Below are 17,750 nucleotides of genomic sequence, written 5' to 3'. Positions count from 1 at the left end.
ATGTGTGTGAGTGCTTATAGAATAGGATATAGAATCATGGAATAGATCAAGTTTAAAGGGGTCCCTAAGGATCACCAAGTCCTATTCCCTGCTCCTCACCCCCACCTAAAGCTAAACCACGTCACTAAGAGCATCAGCCAGATGCTCCTTGAACTCTGAGGAGCTCCCTTCCCCGGGGAGCCTCTTCCAGAGCATTTTATCTGGATATTATGGATATGAAAATGTATTTTAGGCAAAGCAGGATGAGTCTCTCACATCCTTGCACAGATAGAGGACAGGGCTGATTTGGGGTGGCACGCCCAGATCCCCCGTGGTTTGGTGGTGTTGTCCTTGCTGGATGCATCCACAAAAAAAACCCCCAAAACACTAAATCCAACTGATTTCCATCCATCCCAGGTTAGCCAGAGGCAGCCTGAAGGGCAAGGCAGGGATTTGTGCCCAAAGGAACCAAAACTAGTTGGAATCCAAAGCTCTGATCTAAGGGCAAAAGCTCCTTGCTGGCTACAGGAGTGCAGAAAGGTTTTTATGTGCCTTTATGAGCATCAGCAGTTGTTGGCTGGGGAGTTCTGCCCTTTCTGGGCCAATTCTGGCAGGGAAAGTCTGATTTTCTTCCTTAGGAAAACAAGAAATTGAATATTCCTGTAAAGACTGAATGCAAGGGAATGGGCAGAATCTAATAACAGGGGATTCAGCAACCAAATCCAGCAGGTTCCCATGGGAATAGGTCAAAGGGAATGAACTGTAAATATCTGCTTGTGTGGGGATATTTGGAAATGCTGGAGAAGGTGTTAGAACTGGGATGGGCTGAGCAATTCCTGATTTTGCCATTTCTGTGCTTTTTCCCTCCTCTGGAGAATTTCTGCTCTCATGTTTTGATTTAAAAGTGCTCTTTCAGGAGGGTAAATTCGTTATTTACCTCTGCTGGGGCAATTTTGGGTTTCTTAAGGAAAAAAAGGGATTTCTTTCTTTGCATAAAGGGGCAGAGCTTCAACAGAGTATTTCTTTGGTGCATTTTATCCTTCTCTGTGGTGCTTTTTTAATTTGACATCTGTTTTTTGGTTGAGGGAGACGTTATCCAGTGGTTGGGGATGGGGAGGAAAGAGGTCTGGATTTGTATTTTGTCTTCAATGAATTAATATGAATTACTTAGAGGTTTTTGTTGGTTTGTTTTTTTTGTTGTTTTTTTTTTTGAGAGTGAAGGTTTCTCCCCTTGGATCTCACCATTCCCAAACTGAGGTGCTTCCTGAGGTTTCAGTGAGGGTGAGGGCTGTCCCTCCCTGGAGCAAACCCAGCAGCAGCTCAGGGGAAGCATTAAATGCTCGGGTCATGTTCCAAAAGGCCACAAAGGGAATTTTCCCCCAAAAGGGAAAATAAATGATCAGTGGAATCCAAACAAGAGCTCTGGAAAAGGCACCACTCTCCAGCTTCTCCCAGATTTTGGCCTGGGGGCTTCACCCCTTTCACTCGAAACCTGAAGGTACCAACTTGGGAATTACAAAAATGCATCCAAACCAGAGTTTTCCAAGCAGCATCCTGGGCTGAGCTGTTCATCCACTGCAAACTGGGAAAACCCTGCCAGGATGGGGTCTTGGATCCACCAAATGAGCCTGTCCCCAAAAGCTGTGGGATTTTCTTATTTTTTTAGGGAATCACATCACCCTCCTCATCTGCCCCCAAACTCCAGTGCCTGAACTGAGGCTTTGTGACAGGTCCCCGGCAGCCCCTGTGGAGGGAGAATTTGAGTTTAATTCAGTTCCTTGTAGCTGGCAAATAGAGCTCAGCCCTGCAGGAGGCACAGATTGATGAAAATCCATCTGGAACAAGGAACCACAGTGGGGATAGGACTGAAATTCTGCCTTGTCTCATCTTTAATTGTGCGAATTTTAACTCCCCTCAGAAGAACCTCACAGAAAAGGGCTGCACCACCCCATCAGCAGCATTGATGGTCTCCCTTCAGAGCTTTGATCCTGTGTCTTTGGCAGTGGGGGTTTTTTATTTTATTTTTTAGGTGCTGGGAGTTGTGAGGTGCTGTCACTTCCTTGTGCCATTTTCCAGGCACAGGCGAGATCATTCCTTGGTGATCTCTTTATAAACGAGCTCATGGATATTTACCTCATTAAGAGGCCAATGTGCTAAAGCTTTACAAACTCAGGCCTTGATCCTGCCAATCACTGGGAATTTTCAGCCATTTTAACCTCAAGAAATAAGAAATAAGACAAGAAATAAGAAGTATCTTATCCCTCTTCTCTTAAAGGTCAGCCGAGAGCATCGCTCACCACTCAAAGCCTTCAGCAGGAGACTTCATAAAAACTCCAGCTTAGCCAGTCTCTCTGATACTGATCTGGGGCTTTTTTAGGTTGGTTTTTTTTTCAGGAAAACGTAAAGAAGGGGAAGGAATTAGGCAATGGGCTGTTCTGGGATGTCCCCGTGCCGGAGATGAGCTCCGCTCCTGCACACGTCCTCGTGCCACATCAGCAGCTGTCTGCAAGCCAAGGACATGGGGAGATGCCTATGGCTGGAAAAACAGCTCCTTCTGTGTTTTTTGGACTGCCAACCAGCTGGAAAAACCCAGCGATCTGCACCTCCAGGGGCTCCTGCAGCTGGGGGGAAAAGTCCTCCTGTGAAATAAATCCATGTGATGCCTAAAACACCTCGCCTGCAAGAGCAGGGCTGCGTGGAGATGTTCCTACTCCCATAATTATTTCTCCAGACACGTGGCAAGGTCAATTCTCAGCTGTTCCATCTACAAAACCAGCAGGGATCAGGCAGAGGTGGGGAATATGGAGCTGTTTATCAGAAAATGGTGCTTTTTGGGGTCGGAGTAAAAATCATCTTGATCCTCTCTGAGCTGCAAGCAGGCAAAGGTCAGGTTGTAAAAATAAAGTCCATGTTCTCCTGACTTGGATAACCTCAGTTGAAATCCTCCTGAAATGGTGCTTGCAGCAGGAAAACCCTGCTTGGTGATATGGAGCAGGATGAGTCCAAACCCTGCAGGAGCCAGGGATCCCTGCCAGGAAATCCAGGGAAAAGCTGGAGGTGGAGATGCTGTCAGGTTTGCACGAGGGTGATGCTGTGCCTGCAGTTCTGGGGGATCTCTGTGCTGGCAGCTGAGGGATTTTGCAGGAAAACTCTGGGAATGGCAGTTCTGCTCCCACAGGGATTCCCATGGCTCGCTTTGGGTGGCTTTGAACAAACCTTGCCCTGCCAAGGGCAGGCTCTGCACGGGCACTGCCATCAGTGCACGAGGGCCAGAAAAATATCAGTAGCAGGGAAAAGCAATAAAAATGAGTGTTCCTCTGGGAAAAGCTGAGCCAGACGTGAACGTCCTTCCAAGTTAACTAATGTCCTGGCTGGGTTTGTGGCTGACAGGTTTGCTCTGCTCCTAAAATCATCTGGGTGAGGCTCAGGGCGTGATGTGGGTGCAGGAACATCTGATTCTCCTGCTGCGAGGGGATGCAGCAAAATATCATCAGCTGAACGTCTTGTGGGGTTGTTTTCCCTAAACCCTGAAGCTTGTGGACACAGTCCTTGGATTTTCTCCTCCTCTGGGAATTGTTAAATCTTCCCTGAATGTCCAGGCTGGGTTTTTTTGGCTCAGCCTGCCCTTGCAGGCACTGCTAGGATCCATCTGTGCTGCTGGGTGCTGGCTGCCCTGTCGTTCCCCATCCTGCAGCCAGGAGTGGGTTATTCCCATTCCCTGTCCCTGCTTCGGGGGTCTGGGATCACCCTCAGCCCAAGGGCATCTCAGGATGCTGGGATGTGGAAAGGGATGCTGCCCTGGGATCCACCAAGGCACCACTGAGGGCTTGAAGGCTGTGCTGATGGAATAATTGGCAGTTTCCTTTGGCAGGAAGGTGCCAAGCTCATCCTTCTTCCCGAGGTTTTGTTCCCATCCATAAATGCTCAGATAACAGGATTGACTCACACATCCCTGACACAGAGCCAGGGAAGCTCTTAGGGCTGCAGGGAGAGGGAAGGATGCCCAGCACAGGGCACACGGGGCTTGGGATTTTGGAATTCTATCCAAAGGCCAAATGAATTTCCACAGGATGAGCTGAAATCCTACCGTGCTGCTTTGGGCGTGCTTTATCATATCAGCATCCTCCAAATCCCTTCATCCCTTCAATTCCTTCTGTGAAAGCTCCAGACTTCTACAACCGAGGTAACAGGGAAATTTTTTGAGCCCCCCACCCTTCCCTGCCTTTCCAAACTCCCTTTAGTGACTTTAGGTGTGAAAACCACAAGCACCAAACCTCCTCCAGCTGCTTCTCCATGAGGGAGAGATGAGATCCTTCCCGTGTGAGACAGAAAATGGAGTTGTGCAATTGCTGCTGAGGCATTCGAGGAAAAAGAATCGTATTTAACAGTTCTGGCAAGAACTTGCCTCAGCCGGCAAGCGCAGCTCCCCCTGCTCCGGGCTGCTGGAACGAGCTGGACAGAGCCAGGGGGAAATTCTTTGCATTCTTAGGATTGGGAGGTGGAATGAAGGTAAATCGCTCCTGGATAAGGGCCAGGCTATCTGGAGCAGCAAGCTTTTCAATATCACACCGGACTTGAATTCAAGAATACTCTTGGAGTGGAGCTGGTGGCAGGAAAAGCGTTGGATTGGGAAGTCCAGGGAAGGAAAAAAAGCCTCCTTTTGGCCTGTGAATGTGCCAGAGTCCAGCTAGCAGAGGTCAGGGCAGCAGTGCTGGGGCCTTTGCTGGCTCCCACGCTGGCTCAGCAGCTCGTGGGATGTGGCAGCAGAGATGCTGCTCCCCGGGAGGGCCCTGGGTGGGTGCCAGGCAGCAAAATCTGTCCGTGCTGCTGGAGCTGGGACAGTCTGAGCTGCCCGAGGCTGTGCAGGGTGTGCCTGGCTCCTGCACTGCCCTGCACCAGGCAGTGACGGCCAGCTGCTCTCTGCCATGTGGAGGAAAAGTCTGGGTGATGTTGTGGCTGACACAGCTGGAACTGAGAGCATGGGAACAACCATAAGCCATGACAGTGATCAGGGAAAAACAGGGAAAAACAGCCACCAGCAACTACTCCTACTCCTCTTAGAGCTCAGCAAACCCCAGATTGTGACCCTGCAGCACTGTCCCGCTCCCCCTGAGCTGCACCTTTGCTCCCGGGCTCATTCTTCATCCCGTGCTTCGAGGGGGAATCATTCCCAACTTCCTGGAACAAAACAGGGACAGGCCAATGCAAATGTCACAGCTGAGCCGTTCATGCTGCCCCTTCTCGGGGTGTTTATCCTCCAGCCGAGCTCTGTCTGCACCCAGCCATCCCTTGGTGCAATATTTGTGCAATATTTGCTGGGTTATTTGATCTGTGGCTGCCGGGTGAGCATTGATTAAAGCAGAGCTCAGCGTGGGGCACCCTCTGCATCCAGCATTTCCATCTGCTCCATCCAGCAGCGCTGGTTTCCCCCTTTTCCCTTGGAGAACAAGCATTTCCCCCTCCCGGAGGCACTGTTTGATTGGAAGGCTTTAAAAGGGGCAATCTGTGTGAGTCACAGTGAAAGCCATAAAAGAAAAACCAATAAAGCCATCTGAAAAGTGCTGCTTAATGGATTGAGGCAAACTTACTGGAAACGGGAGAGGGATTGTTTCATCTTGAAATCGTTGCTTCAAATCCGTCTGCATTTGGGAGCAAAGGACGTTTATTCCTCATCAATAGCTGTCAGGGAAAAGGAATTTGAAAGGGATTTTGCCACCTTTGAAAGGAGTTGTGGGTTTCTCTGTGCTCCCAGCAGCTCTCTGAGCACATTTAAAGGCGTTACAGGTGTTGGGTACTCTGGAAATTCAGTCCTTCCAGGGCAGAGGTTTTCAGAGAATGAAAATAATTATCCTTGTCATCAAGACAGGTACCTGCTTGCATGGCAGATACTGATTTTCTTAGCCACATTCACCTCTGGACAGAGATGCTTCTCCACTCTCACTGTGGCTTTTCCCAGATGGAATTTTGGGGTGTTAAATCCCTTTGGCTGATTCCTGCCCCTCCTGCCTCCCCCCCCCCCCCCCTCCCATTTGGCAGGCAACACAAATCGGGGGAATGTCCCACGGGATTGTTCCCTTTGATATGACCCTGCAGCAGCACTGACATTTCTGCAGGCTGTTCATCTGCATCTGGGCTTCTTTTTGTGAAGAAGAAATGTGTTTTCAGTTGGATTTAGCTTTAGCCCAGCCTGTCACTCTGTTAACGTTACCAAGTCCAACTCAACCTGTTTTCCTGCTCTTGAGGAACTAAACCTGGCTTTCCACAGGAGCACTGGGAATGAAGGGGTCAGGATGGCCTTAGGCCACGCTTTTTAAGAGGTGAGTTCATCTAAAGATGTGGATTTCCTTATAAAGCTGCACCTCCAGGGGCACAGAACTGATGCAAGTCACCCTCACTCCTTTCCTGGCTGCTCCACCCAGCTGTGGGTCAGAGAGTTGGGATTTGTGCCAGCAGCTGGCGCAGGCTCCGGCTCGTGCTCCAGCCTGACGCTGCTCCAGATGTTTTCCCAGTTGCACACGTGGTGGGCACATGGCTGGCGCTTCCCGTCTGCTGCAGAACAGGTGTGTGACCCCAGGGGACACCTGAGCCCTGAGCCAGGCTGTCAGCACCTCGTGCCTCTGAAAGTATTCCGAGTTTCTCTCAATTTATGGGGCAGCTGGAGCGCTGCACTTCAGCTGCTCGCCCAGTTCAGCGGGGCTGTGCGTTTTGGGTGGTTTCACCTCCGAAAGCCGAGCCGGGGGGCAGAATTCGGGACAGAGCTTTCTCTGTAAAATATTCAAGAATAAGAATAATTTTCGGTTAACAAAGGGGGCGATATCGCGGCGTGAGCTCCCGGCCGCCACCATCTGCCTGGCACATCTGGCCAGACGCTGGCGCACGTGGGGTCCCCCCTCCAGACGCTCGCGCGGCGCCGCCGCCCAGATGTGCGCGCGCGCGCGCCCCGCCCGCCGCCAGCTGTGCGCGCCAGATGTGCGGGGCGGGGCGGGGACACGGCCCCGGCCGCGCCCCCTCCGGCTGTCAATCATCGGCGGCGGCCCAACCGCGGCCCGCGACACATCGAGGCCCGCGACCAATCAGGGCGTGGTTGTGATTTCCATGGCAGCCGCAGCCGCGCGGCTGAGGGGAGGTGGCGGCAGCGGCGCGGCCGCTCCCGGTGCCGTTCCCGGTGCCGTTCCCATTCCCGTTCCTTATCCCGCTCCCTATCCACTGCGATGGTGCCCGAGCGGAGCCGCGGCGGCGGAGGGGCGGCGGTGCCGCTGCTGCGCGGCTCCAGCCCGGCGCGGCGGCAGCAGCAGCAGCAGCAGCAGCGCAGGTGAGGGGCCGCGCCCGCCGCGCACCTGAGGCGGGCCCGGGGCGGGCTCCGGCTGCCGCCGCTCTCCGTGCCCGCCGCTCTCCGTGCCCGCCGCGCTCCGCCCTGCCCCGCCCGGGGCCGCCGCCGTGGTCAGGTTGGGGGGGCCGCGGCCTGAGGCGGCGGCAGGAGCGGGTCGGTCCCCGCGGTGCCGGCCCCGCTGCCCGCGGGGGATCCGGGCCGGGCCGGGCAGGGCAGTCCCGCAGTGCAGCCGGGGATGCGCGGAGGGGCGGGCGCGCTGCTCCCCGCGGCCGATCCCAGCCGGGTAATTCCCAAAGTTTCCCTGCGGGCGGGAGAAGTCGCGGCAGGGGCTCCCGGCGCTCCGGGTGCCTTTGTTCGGTGTCGGGGAAGGCAGGCGGGCCCCGGAGATGGTGCTGGAGCGCTGGGTTTGTACCTGCGAACACAGCGTGGCACAGCCACAGAGGCGGGGAATGGCTTGGCTGGGCAGCGACCCTAAAAATCATCTCCTTCCACGGGCAGGGACACCCTCCCTAGACCAGGGTGCTCCAAGCCCCATCAGCTTTATAGTTTTACAGCCTTACAGTTTTATAGTTTTATAGCAGTAGATTTAATCTGTCCCTTAGCTGGAAGTGGGTTTGCTGCCGCCGTTGCCATTTGCGATTGTTATTGTGAATGTGCCGTGCGAATTTTTGTAGATCTGGATGTTTTTACTGTTATTAAGTCGTTCGATTCTCCGCAGTACCTCGGTGTATAACAGAGTGCTGAAATCCCTCTGAGGAGCACACAGAGAAAGGCACAGAACAGGAGCTCATCTGCTCTCAGTGTGACATTTTTCCTCTCTTTTTCCCTTTTTTCTTCTCTTAAGCATAACTTTAGAGAGCTCGAAGCCTCTGTGTGTCGCCAGTAAAATTCCTTTTGTTGAATTGTTCTCTAGCAGGAACTGTAGAACTTCACAAATACTGTGTATTCTTGCATAACCAGGAGCACGCTGGTAACTCTTTTTTGACCATTCTCTATGCAAATCCAGATAATTTGCTGTATATATTATAGATGTAAGTAGAGTAGATTGGATAAAGATATTTCCTTTACGTTGAAGCAGAGCTTTTTAATTATCTGGGGTTTTAAAGTCACTTTAGAGGCCTTAAATGTTGAAAAACCTAAAAGTGTTGAATTTTGAGTGCTTTGATGACAAAATGGAAATGAATATGTATGAGCACATCTTTTTATACTCTTTATAATGCGGTTGTAATAGAAATCATGACATTATTACATAGTTGTATGTTGTATTCCCTGATATGGAAACTCCAGATTCAGCAGTCATGAAGGTTAATTTGGTGTTTTAAATTTTTCAGGGCTTCAGATTAAAAAAAAAAAACAGCCAAAAAAAGTAGGTTCAAGGAATGCAAATGTGTGACCAACATTACTACAGTTCCTGCAGCGTGAGCTATAAGGGAGAGTTGTTCTCACATCTGCATTCCCTGATACTAATCTTGTCCAACTTTGTTCTATCATTCTAGGAGTTGGCTGTCTTTCATTCCAGATGTTTTCATGCCAGGTGATTTACTCCTTATTTATTTGTGGAGTCTTTGTTTCTTTGTGGAGGTGAATAAAAATTATTCCTTCTATTTTATCATCCTTTTTTTTTTTTACTCTAGGATTAATGGGAGGAGAAATCTGGGGCAAACAGCTGCAGGGCTTGAAGGCCATGAGGGCTTAAATAGCTAAAGATGGACTTGCAACTCAAGGCTTCTTGATTTTTATTTTTAGCTTTGAGTTTTTTGCTTGGGATTTGCTTCCTTGTGCAGATTCTGATCTGTGACTGGTGGTAACAGATCCAGTTTTGGGGGAATCATTAAGGTGATTGTGCAGAGGGATAAAACTGCTTCCTGAATACTCCAGTTATTTTGGGAACTGTCTGCTAAATGAGGCTGTGATGGTTTGGATGGCTCTGGAAGTGGTGTTGTGTGGCTATTTCAGTGCTGTTCCCTGGTGTTGTGCTCTACCATTATCATGTGCTGCTGGCTTTCCTTTGCAGTCTTCTGTGGTGAACACACACAGACAACCACAATCAAAGCAGCTCATTGAAGGGAAGCTTTCATGGGATTCCTTCCTTAAACTTTCCTTTAGGGATGCTGAAAGAGCTTAGTATAGAAGTTCCTCTAAGAAATATCTCTTCAGTTTCTAAATGTATCTTGTTTTGAGGATGATTCTTGAGAATTCCCAGTATCTGCTGCCTTTCCAGTATTTCTTTTAAGAGAGAAAAAGCGAAAGGTGGAGGAAAAGGCAGGGAAGAAACTGATAGAGTTGACATTTACTTTTTAAAGTCCTAACAACATTTTCATTTCTCCTTCTCCAAGAGAGTGACAATGGGTTTGAGGATGCCTGTGGAGCCTCGTGGCTTGTTGACACAGAGCTGAGTGTGATCTTTCCTCCCAGCAAAGTTCTCCAGAAGAGTAGAGCTCAAACTCTGTCCTCTTACATTTTTCAGAGCTTTACATTTAAACCAACCCATCAGAAAAGCCTAAGTTCAAGGGAATGCAAATGTGTGAAAACATTTCTGTAGTTCCTACAGCGGGAACTACAAGGGAAAGTTGTTCACTGCACTTGGGTGGATCAGGAACAAAACATATCCCATAAAATCTAAGTTGTGCTCTTCCCAGAAGGAGATCTCATGGCCAGAATCTGAGCCAGGAGTTCAAGCCATGGAAGCAGAGGACAAGCTAATCACTGAGAAATGCTTTATATGTGTGGGGGGGGGGGTTAGGGTTTATCTTGAGATGGGTGATGCCACTGTCACTGCCCTCTCAGCTTAGCCCTGGAAAAGCTCTGGTTGAACAGAAGGGAGGTGCTCCCTTTCCAGCCTCCCAAGTGGAAGGCTGAGCTCTGGAGCTCCAGAGGATTCATTGTTACTGCCTGGTGATGGAGCGTCTTTTTTTTGCCTCTGGCAGGGAATGTTTTAAACACCAACAGCCCCCATACTGTACTAGCATAAAATACAAATGAATGACTTGCCTCTTGACTAAGCTAAAAATTTTCAACATTTTTTGGATGAACTTGAGGAAAAAGGTCTTGACTTGCTGCGTGGAGGCAGAGGGCAGGAGAATTAAGTATGTGCAGGAGATGGAAACAAAGCAAAGCACTCAGTTTTGCTGTGCTAACATCATCTCAGGGCTGACTCATAGGCCTGACTTTTCTGGGCAGAAAATTCACTTACAAACAATTCTGCTTGGCTGCACTGTCTTGTGATGAAACTTGTAGATTCTTTTTTTTTTTTTTTGAGTTCCACATACATTTTTCTGGGAATTCTTTTTATTCTGACACTTGAAACTTGCTGCCAAAGGCCTCTCTACCATTGCAGTCTTCTACAACTTCCTCAGCTCGTTTTGTGTGAGTGGGTTGTGTTTGTTTGGGTGATTGTGGGGTTTGTTCTGGGATATTTTTAGTAAAAGTTGACTGTGCTTGTGAGGTGAGTGGCACTTGGCTCTTCTCAGGTAGAAAAACCCCACATCATTTCAAAGCTCACCTTAAAAGCTGCCAAGGGATTGCTGATTGCCGTGTTGTGATTTTGAACCGCTGTCAATTTAATTCCTGTTAACAGCAGAGCAATAATAACTTTTATAATCCTTCAGGCTGACAGATGTGCTCCAGAGCACTTACTCATGGGGAGGAGGGGAAGGTGGGGTTTGTTTGCAGAAGGGCAGCAATTTCCATATGTCATCCTTATCCCAAAGATCTTTCCTTGTTCTGGCCAGAGAGTGTTGGCCACTTCACAGGAAAAGAAGGGGATTAATCTTTGAGTTATATTTGAGTTTAATTTGGTAAAAGAGACTAAAAGCTGAACTTTGAGTGGAGTATTGTGACAACTGTTGATTGGAATAAGCTTTGTTAATGTGAAGGGCAAAACATTCTGTTGGATGCACTGCCAGAGAAAAATACTGTGACAGATTCCTGCGTGAGGAATTCCCTTCTTTTCCCCACTGCTAAGTGGGAATTCTGTCCTCTGGCTGCTGGCTGGCTGCACATTCCCATAAAACAGGGACAGGGCTGGAGAACCTTGCTCAAATCAGGAATTTTCCAGCTAACAACTGGATCTTAGGAGGAAAAGGTTAAGTGGATAATGCTTTGGGGAGAGAGCAGGGAGCAGGCAGAAGGATCTTCTCCGTTCAGGGATGTGTCCTGCAGTGCTGACAGAGATGGAAAAGCTTGGAGGAAGCCAATCATTTAAAATGTTGGCGGTACCTCCGTACTTGGAGCTCCTCCCAATTAAAAGCATCTGTGATTCAGAGTGCTCAGTGAACTATTTCAGCCCTGAGCAGCCAGCTCTTCCTTAAAAATTCCATTAGAGTACTTATTTCATTGGAATTTTGGGAAGAAGAGTCAGTTTTCAGCCTACCTGATCTGAAAATCCAAAGCAGGTGAGCTACAGAACACAGATAAAATTATTGTCTATATATGAACTGTTAGAAATGGGAAAAATAAAGATACAGTCACCCAGCAGCAGAATAAAGATTTATCTAAGCCATTGTTGGATATAATCCTCTGATACTCACTATAAAACATGGCATGTTCTTAGTCCTTCTTGGAAATGGAATTCAACAGACAGATTTTGACTTTTTTTTTCTATCTACAAGTTTTGTTCAGACTCTTAATGCATGTCTAGAAATCATCTCTAATAGTCTTTTTTGTCTCATCTGTAGAAATAAAAAATGACTTTTGAATAACACAGTTTTATGAAGCCAAACTGAAAGAAAAATAAGAAGAAACCTTGCTTGTATTTTGGGGTTTCAGACTTAATCTTGTCTCATTTCTTGGAAAAGTAATTTCTGTGTTGATTTACTGTAAAAAAATTCTAATTGTTTTTTTAAATTTTCTTCTCCGCTTGCCAGACCTTAATTTATTTTGGATTAGGATTCCCATGGCACGTGAACTAGAGGATAATTTGGAGTAGGAGGTCTCTTTATTGAGGTGACTCTCTCCCAAGATGGTTGGGAAGCTGAAGCAGAACCTGCTGCTGGCCTGCCTGGTGATCAGCTCGGTGACCGTGTTCTACCTGGGCCAGCACGCCATGGAGTGCCACCACCGCATGGAGGAGCGCAGCCAGCCCCTGAGGGGGGGGGACAGTGCCAGGGGCACGCTGAGGACAGCCCCCAGTGCCAGTGCCAACAGAAGCCTGCCCTACAGCAAGGACATGCCCCTGATCTTCATCGGCGGCGTCCCCCGCAGCGGCACCACGCTGATGCGCGCCATGCTGGACGCGCACCCCGACATCCGCTGCGGGGAGGAGACCAGGGTGATCCCCAGGATCCTGGCGGTCAAGCAGATGTGGGCCAGGTCCAGCAAGGAAAAAATCCGCCTGGATGAGGCTGGAGTCACGGATGAGGTGCTGGATTCAGCCATGCAGGCGTTTTTGTTGGAGATCATCGTGAAACACGGCGAGCCCGCTCCGTACTTGTGTAACAAAGATCCTTTTGCTTTAAAATCCTTAACTTATCTTGCCAGAATTTTCCCTAATGCCAAATTCCTCCTGATGGTCCGAGATGGCCGCGCATCTGTGCATTCCATGATCTCCAGGAAAGTCACAATAGCTGGCTTTGACCTGAACAGCTACAGGGACTGCCTGACCAAGTGGAACCGTGCCATAGAAACCATGTACAACCAGTGCATGGAGGTGGGCTTTGAGAGGTGCATGCTGGTGCACTATGAACAGCTGGTGCTGCATCCTGAGAGGTGGATGAGGACTCTCCTCAAGTTCCTGCACATCCCATGGAACCAGGCAGTGCTGCACCATGAGGAGATGATTGGAAAAGCAGGGGGGGTTTCTCTTTCCAAGTAAGTATAAGCCTTCATCCTTCACCTTGTGTTGTTCTAAAATAGCACATTTTGCATGTAAAAGTCATAACTTGATTGCAGTTTCTCCCTTGGGCAGCTGATTTATGATGAATCTGGAAAAGGATTCTGCTAAAAGTCACTGCTAATTAACAAATTGCAGTCTCAGATTGGTTCTGCTGAACAATTGTCCCACTAATGTGTGTGTGGGTGTATAACAAAAGAACAAACTTCTAATGGTCAAGGCTAACTTGAATTTGAACATCTGATATCAGCTTTGCTTTTCTCTGTCCCCCAAAATAAACCTGAGCTGTTTTATCTAGACTGGTGTTACCCATCCTAGCAAGATCACCCATTTGATTTCAGCAACAATATTGTTGTCAGTGCAGGAATGGCCTCGGAGTTGTATTTGCCAAGAACATCCTCTTCCAGGAAACTCGAGAAACTGCTCCAAGAGAATAGAAAGCAGAGTTGGCAGCTTTTCTCCTGGCATGTGCTCCTAAAAGGACAAGCATTTTGATGAAAATTAACCTTGTTGTAAGCAAATCTCTCATGATTCTGTTGGGCCATCTGTGCACCTGATCTAGCTACTTTCAGAAACCCAAATCCAGCTCTGCTTAGAAAACCAAGATGGGTGTTGTTAAAAGAAAATCTGATTAATTCTCTAGTTAAACTCCTCTGGTTTCCTTGCCACTGTTCACAGCTGAACAACTGAAATACAGAAGCTGTTTCATCTTTACATTGAGAGAGAAAAATGTCAATTTTTGACACTTCTCCTATTTTTGAATCCACCAGATTAAGTTTTAAAATATTGAATAAGAATATTCCAGCAGCAAGGCCTGCCCAGTTAAATTACTCAACTTCTGGATTTTGAATAATCAGCACTGGCCAAGTGCTTCTGAGTAAGAGGCAACTTGCACAGCAAGCACACACAGACTGTTACAGAGTGATTCTATTTATTTAAACTCCAGTTTTGAGAAATAAAAATGGGGAGATTTTCTTTATTTAATGCCTAGGAACATGGCTATGGATTTTCTAATATATTGTAAGGGCATTTGATTGAAAGCAAATATGAAATTATTATCAGTGATTACAAAGAGAACTTAAAACTCAAGTAACAATTGTATATTTACAATCTGGAGGTTTCACATCACCATTCCCACTGAAGAAACAGCCTCCACTGTGTTCAGAGTTATCAGGAAGGGATCTCATCCCTTTTTTTTTGCCAGTGTTGTTTGATGACAGATTGAGGCCTTGTGGAAACATTAACCTGGAGCAGGGCACTGTGATACCTCCCTGGAAGCTGATCCACATGGGAACTTTTCCCTAATTCCTGGAGTTCATTGCTGCTTCAGCAGCAGCTCAGTGGGGGTAACTTATTTTTACTGAGATAAATGAGTGGTTGCCAAGCTTTGTTAAGTGTCCTGTAAAAAATAACCCTGTATAATCCCATTTCTAGTAAAATATTACTGCCTTACAGCTTCCAGATTGGCGTTTTTAAAAATTAATGGACCTTCATACTCTAAAACTCAATAACCTTGCTGAATTCTTACTGATACTTCTTATTAGATCTGGTGGAATGGGGTGTGAGGAGTTGAGAATATTTGTTTCTAAAAATTAAGAAAATGGATTGTTCAAAGTAAAATGTGGCCTCGTGTTTATTTTTTTTTAGTGAAACTTTCACATTTAAGAGTATGGACATGTTCTTGTGACCCTCAATTCAGTCTGGTCACAGAGCTCTTTATGCTTCTATTATCTCTCAGGAGATGATCTGTGGAAGCAAGTTCTGATTTCAGGAGGCTCTGGCAGTGGTGGAAAAAGACTGAGTAATGGGTGTTATGTCTGGGGTGGGGTTTATCTAATCAAATACCCTTGCAGTGGGTGGTGAAATTTGGTTTTCAGTTGCAGGATTTGATAATGATTTCAGTGACTCAGGCTTTCAAGGGCTGTAGAAAACCCAGTGCATATGAAAACCTTCAACATAAGTGCCTGTGTTGTGTACTTATATGATTCCAGTTGAAACTGTGCAGGGGGGAAATTGAGATTTCCCAGTTTGATGTCTCTGTACCAGTTAAAACCTGCTGGGTTTGCCATCCCCAGCTGTGATACTGTGTAAAAACTCATGAAAACAAGCAGAGCCCCCTGCTTTAATCATCTTTCACTCACCTGTAAGACCTCCAGATCTTCCAGACAGGCTCAGCATCCACTTCAGATCCATACTGCTGGCTCAGGTCCAACCTAAGATGCCTGGAGGTATTTTTTGAAGAGAAATCTGACAAGTTTTTGTCATTTTGAGATACTTAAAAACATTTTGAGAAGGAGATCACAGTGTCACTAAAAGACCTTTATAACAATACTATTACCTGCTAACAAAAAATAAATGTTTCAGCATTTATTTCTCACCCCTTAGTTTGATTTTTATCCAGAATCACTGCAAGGGCTAGAGGGATGTGCAGTGCAGGATTTGTAGGAGTGTGAAATTTTCTGTGGTTTGAAATCCCTGCCAACGTGGCTGTTGAAGGAATGCATTATGGACTCTATGCTCTAACCAGGATTGTTAATTGAGCTCTGGCATTTTCCTAAGTGAAAGCAGCTGTGCTGACCACTGATGTAAAGAAATGTCAACCCCTCTAGAGCAATTTTTATTAGGTTTATTATGGAAATAGCTGTCTAGGCAGAATTACTTCAGAATTTACTATATTTAGTACATAGCTCTCGTTTGATTCTGGTACAGATGCAGAATTATTTGGGGTTAGTCCTGTGTGCTGTGCTTCCAGCTGCTTCCAAAGCTGGAACTTCCTGGGGTTTTGCAGGGAGCTGGAATCACTGCCATAGGCACATATCATCAATTTTCTCAAGAATTGGGGTTTTCTTGTTTTTCTGTTTGAATTTTTAGGTGTTTCTTTCCTCCTGTCCCCAATCTGTCTTCCCCCACAGTCCTCAGAAGTTCTTTATCTGAGGAATCTTTCCCACAAATGGTTTTATTTTCCTTCCCACCTTAACTGAAGGGACAGAAGGGGATTTAAGCAGGCCAAGTGTGGAGCAGGGTATTTTTTATGAGTGCTTGGGAGCAGCTAAATGTAGTCCCTGCTATCAATCACCAGGAAGTGTTTCATGCTGAGGGTATTGTTACCAAAGACTAAAATTCCAGAGGGACAAAACACACATTTAAAATTTGACAATTTGACATCAGGATGAGGAATCCATATGTGTACAAATTTAGGCTCAAATTGATCTGTAACACCCTTTTTTTTCTTTTTTTCTTTTTTTTTTTTTTTTTTGAGGGTCCAGCAAGCTTTTAGCCAGGCCCATTACCTGCTTCTCCCAGTATCATCATCCTGATTTTAAATCAATTTGCAGTTCTGGTGAAGGGGTTTTGGCCTTGGCTGGCTCTGTCTGAGAACCCTAAATCTTCCATTTTTCAAACATCTCGTGGTAATTTTTTCCTGAGTGTCCCAATCCACCTCTGGACTCCTGACTCTTGTGGTGCTTTGGCCTCTGCCTTGCTGCTTTGAACTTCTGAATCTCAATTCTTAGCAGCTCTTTTCTTGCTAATTCAATGTGGAGTCAGATGTTCATCTTCTAATTAGAAAGATCAAAAAAAAAAACAAACCTGCCTGAATTTTTAGTTTTCCATCCAAACTTGTGAGCTCAGGCCAACAACCCTCAGGAAGGTTGACTTTAGTCACAACTCCCTGGTCCCAAAATCCCCTTCTGAGATCCTGCTTTTGGTTTTGAGTCCTTGGTAATGCTTGAAGAGGATAAAGCTGAAAATTCCAGGGTTGTTTTAGAGGTTTTCTTGTTGTCAGATCCTTTTCAGCTTCCATGAAACACCGGTCTGAAGGCCCTGCTTGCCAAGACAGTTTCCTTATGATCATGTCCCTGTCTGGTTTGTTCTTTGTTGACTGTACTTAAATTTTATTTCACTTTCCTGACCTTCCAGCACTGAATGACTGATTTCCTGCCTCTGTCCTGGAAGGATTTTAGCTCTGATGAGAAGTGAAAAAGAGGAACAAGGTGGCAGCTGTGTGCTCAGCATCAGCTTTGAGGCTGATAGAAATACTCCTTTTATATATCCAATAATGTCCAAACTCTTTCTGAGGTCAGGAAAAAACAATTAAATTATTTAGAGTAAAAAAATCAGAGAGTTTTCAATTACTCAGCCTGAAATAAGCACAGTCAAGAAGTTGTGTGTAAAGAAGGCAGGAATGTGGCAGAACAAAGCAGTGCCAGATTTTTAACCTGGAAAAAGAAAACACAACGAAAACACTCCACAAAAGTAGAGCAAAAATGAAAATTACATTAGGATTGTTGCTTAAATGAACAAGAAATCAACTCTTTTCTAAATATTTTTAAGAACTGTGTAAACACCAAATAATCAAAGGAATGATTATAAAAAATATTTCTGTAGTTTGTAGCTTTCTGTCAATCTCAGGTCTCTCTTTTATTAAACAAGTTAAAAAAGTAAAAGATGAATCACAGAATGGGTGTGAGAAGAAATATCACATGGATTTGAATTTAGAATACTTCTAATACATCTAAGATAATTAAACAGGAAATGTGGGAATATGCCAGTGGGAAAACAGCTTTATGTGTAGGTGTGTGCTTACTTTTCACTTAACAGCTCTTGGGCTTT

At 46.5% G+C, this 17,750-nt stretch overlaps 1 protein-coding gene across 6 annotated transcripts in view; it reads left to right on the top strand.

The window, feature by feature from the left end:
• The window catches only part of TPST1 (tyrosylprotein sulfotransferase 1), a 32,552-nt gene that overhangs the window by 4,024 nt on the left and 10,778 nt on the right, over window positions 1-17,750 (top strand). For 2 of the 6 annotated variants that reach the window (XR_007207745.1, XR_007207742.1), the window contains exons 1-2: window positions 7,071-7,291; window positions 12,175-13,117. Coding sequence is in view for 2 of the 6 variants with exons in the window: in XM_048324850.1 (XP_048180807.1) it covers window positions 12,270-13,117 (848 nt within the window). In the remaining 4 variants the exon portion in view is untranslated. Of the gene's footprint in view, window positions 1-7,070; window positions 7,292-12,174; window positions 13,118-17,750 lie in introns of those variants that run through there. The other 4 variants (XM_048324850.1, XM_048324849.1, XR_007207744.1 and 1 more) reach the window with 2 other exon arrangements.

Source organism: Corvus hawaiiensis, chromosome 20 (assembly GCF_020740725.1).
Source record: "Corvus hawaiiensis isolate bCorHaw1 chromosome 20, bCorHaw1.pri.cur, whole genome shotgun sequence".
Classification (NCBI taxonomy): Eukaryota; Metazoa; Chordata; class Aves; order Passeriformes; family Corvidae; genus Corvus; species Corvus hawaiiensis.
This window is presented reverse-complemented; position numbering and strand designations above follow the sequence as displayed.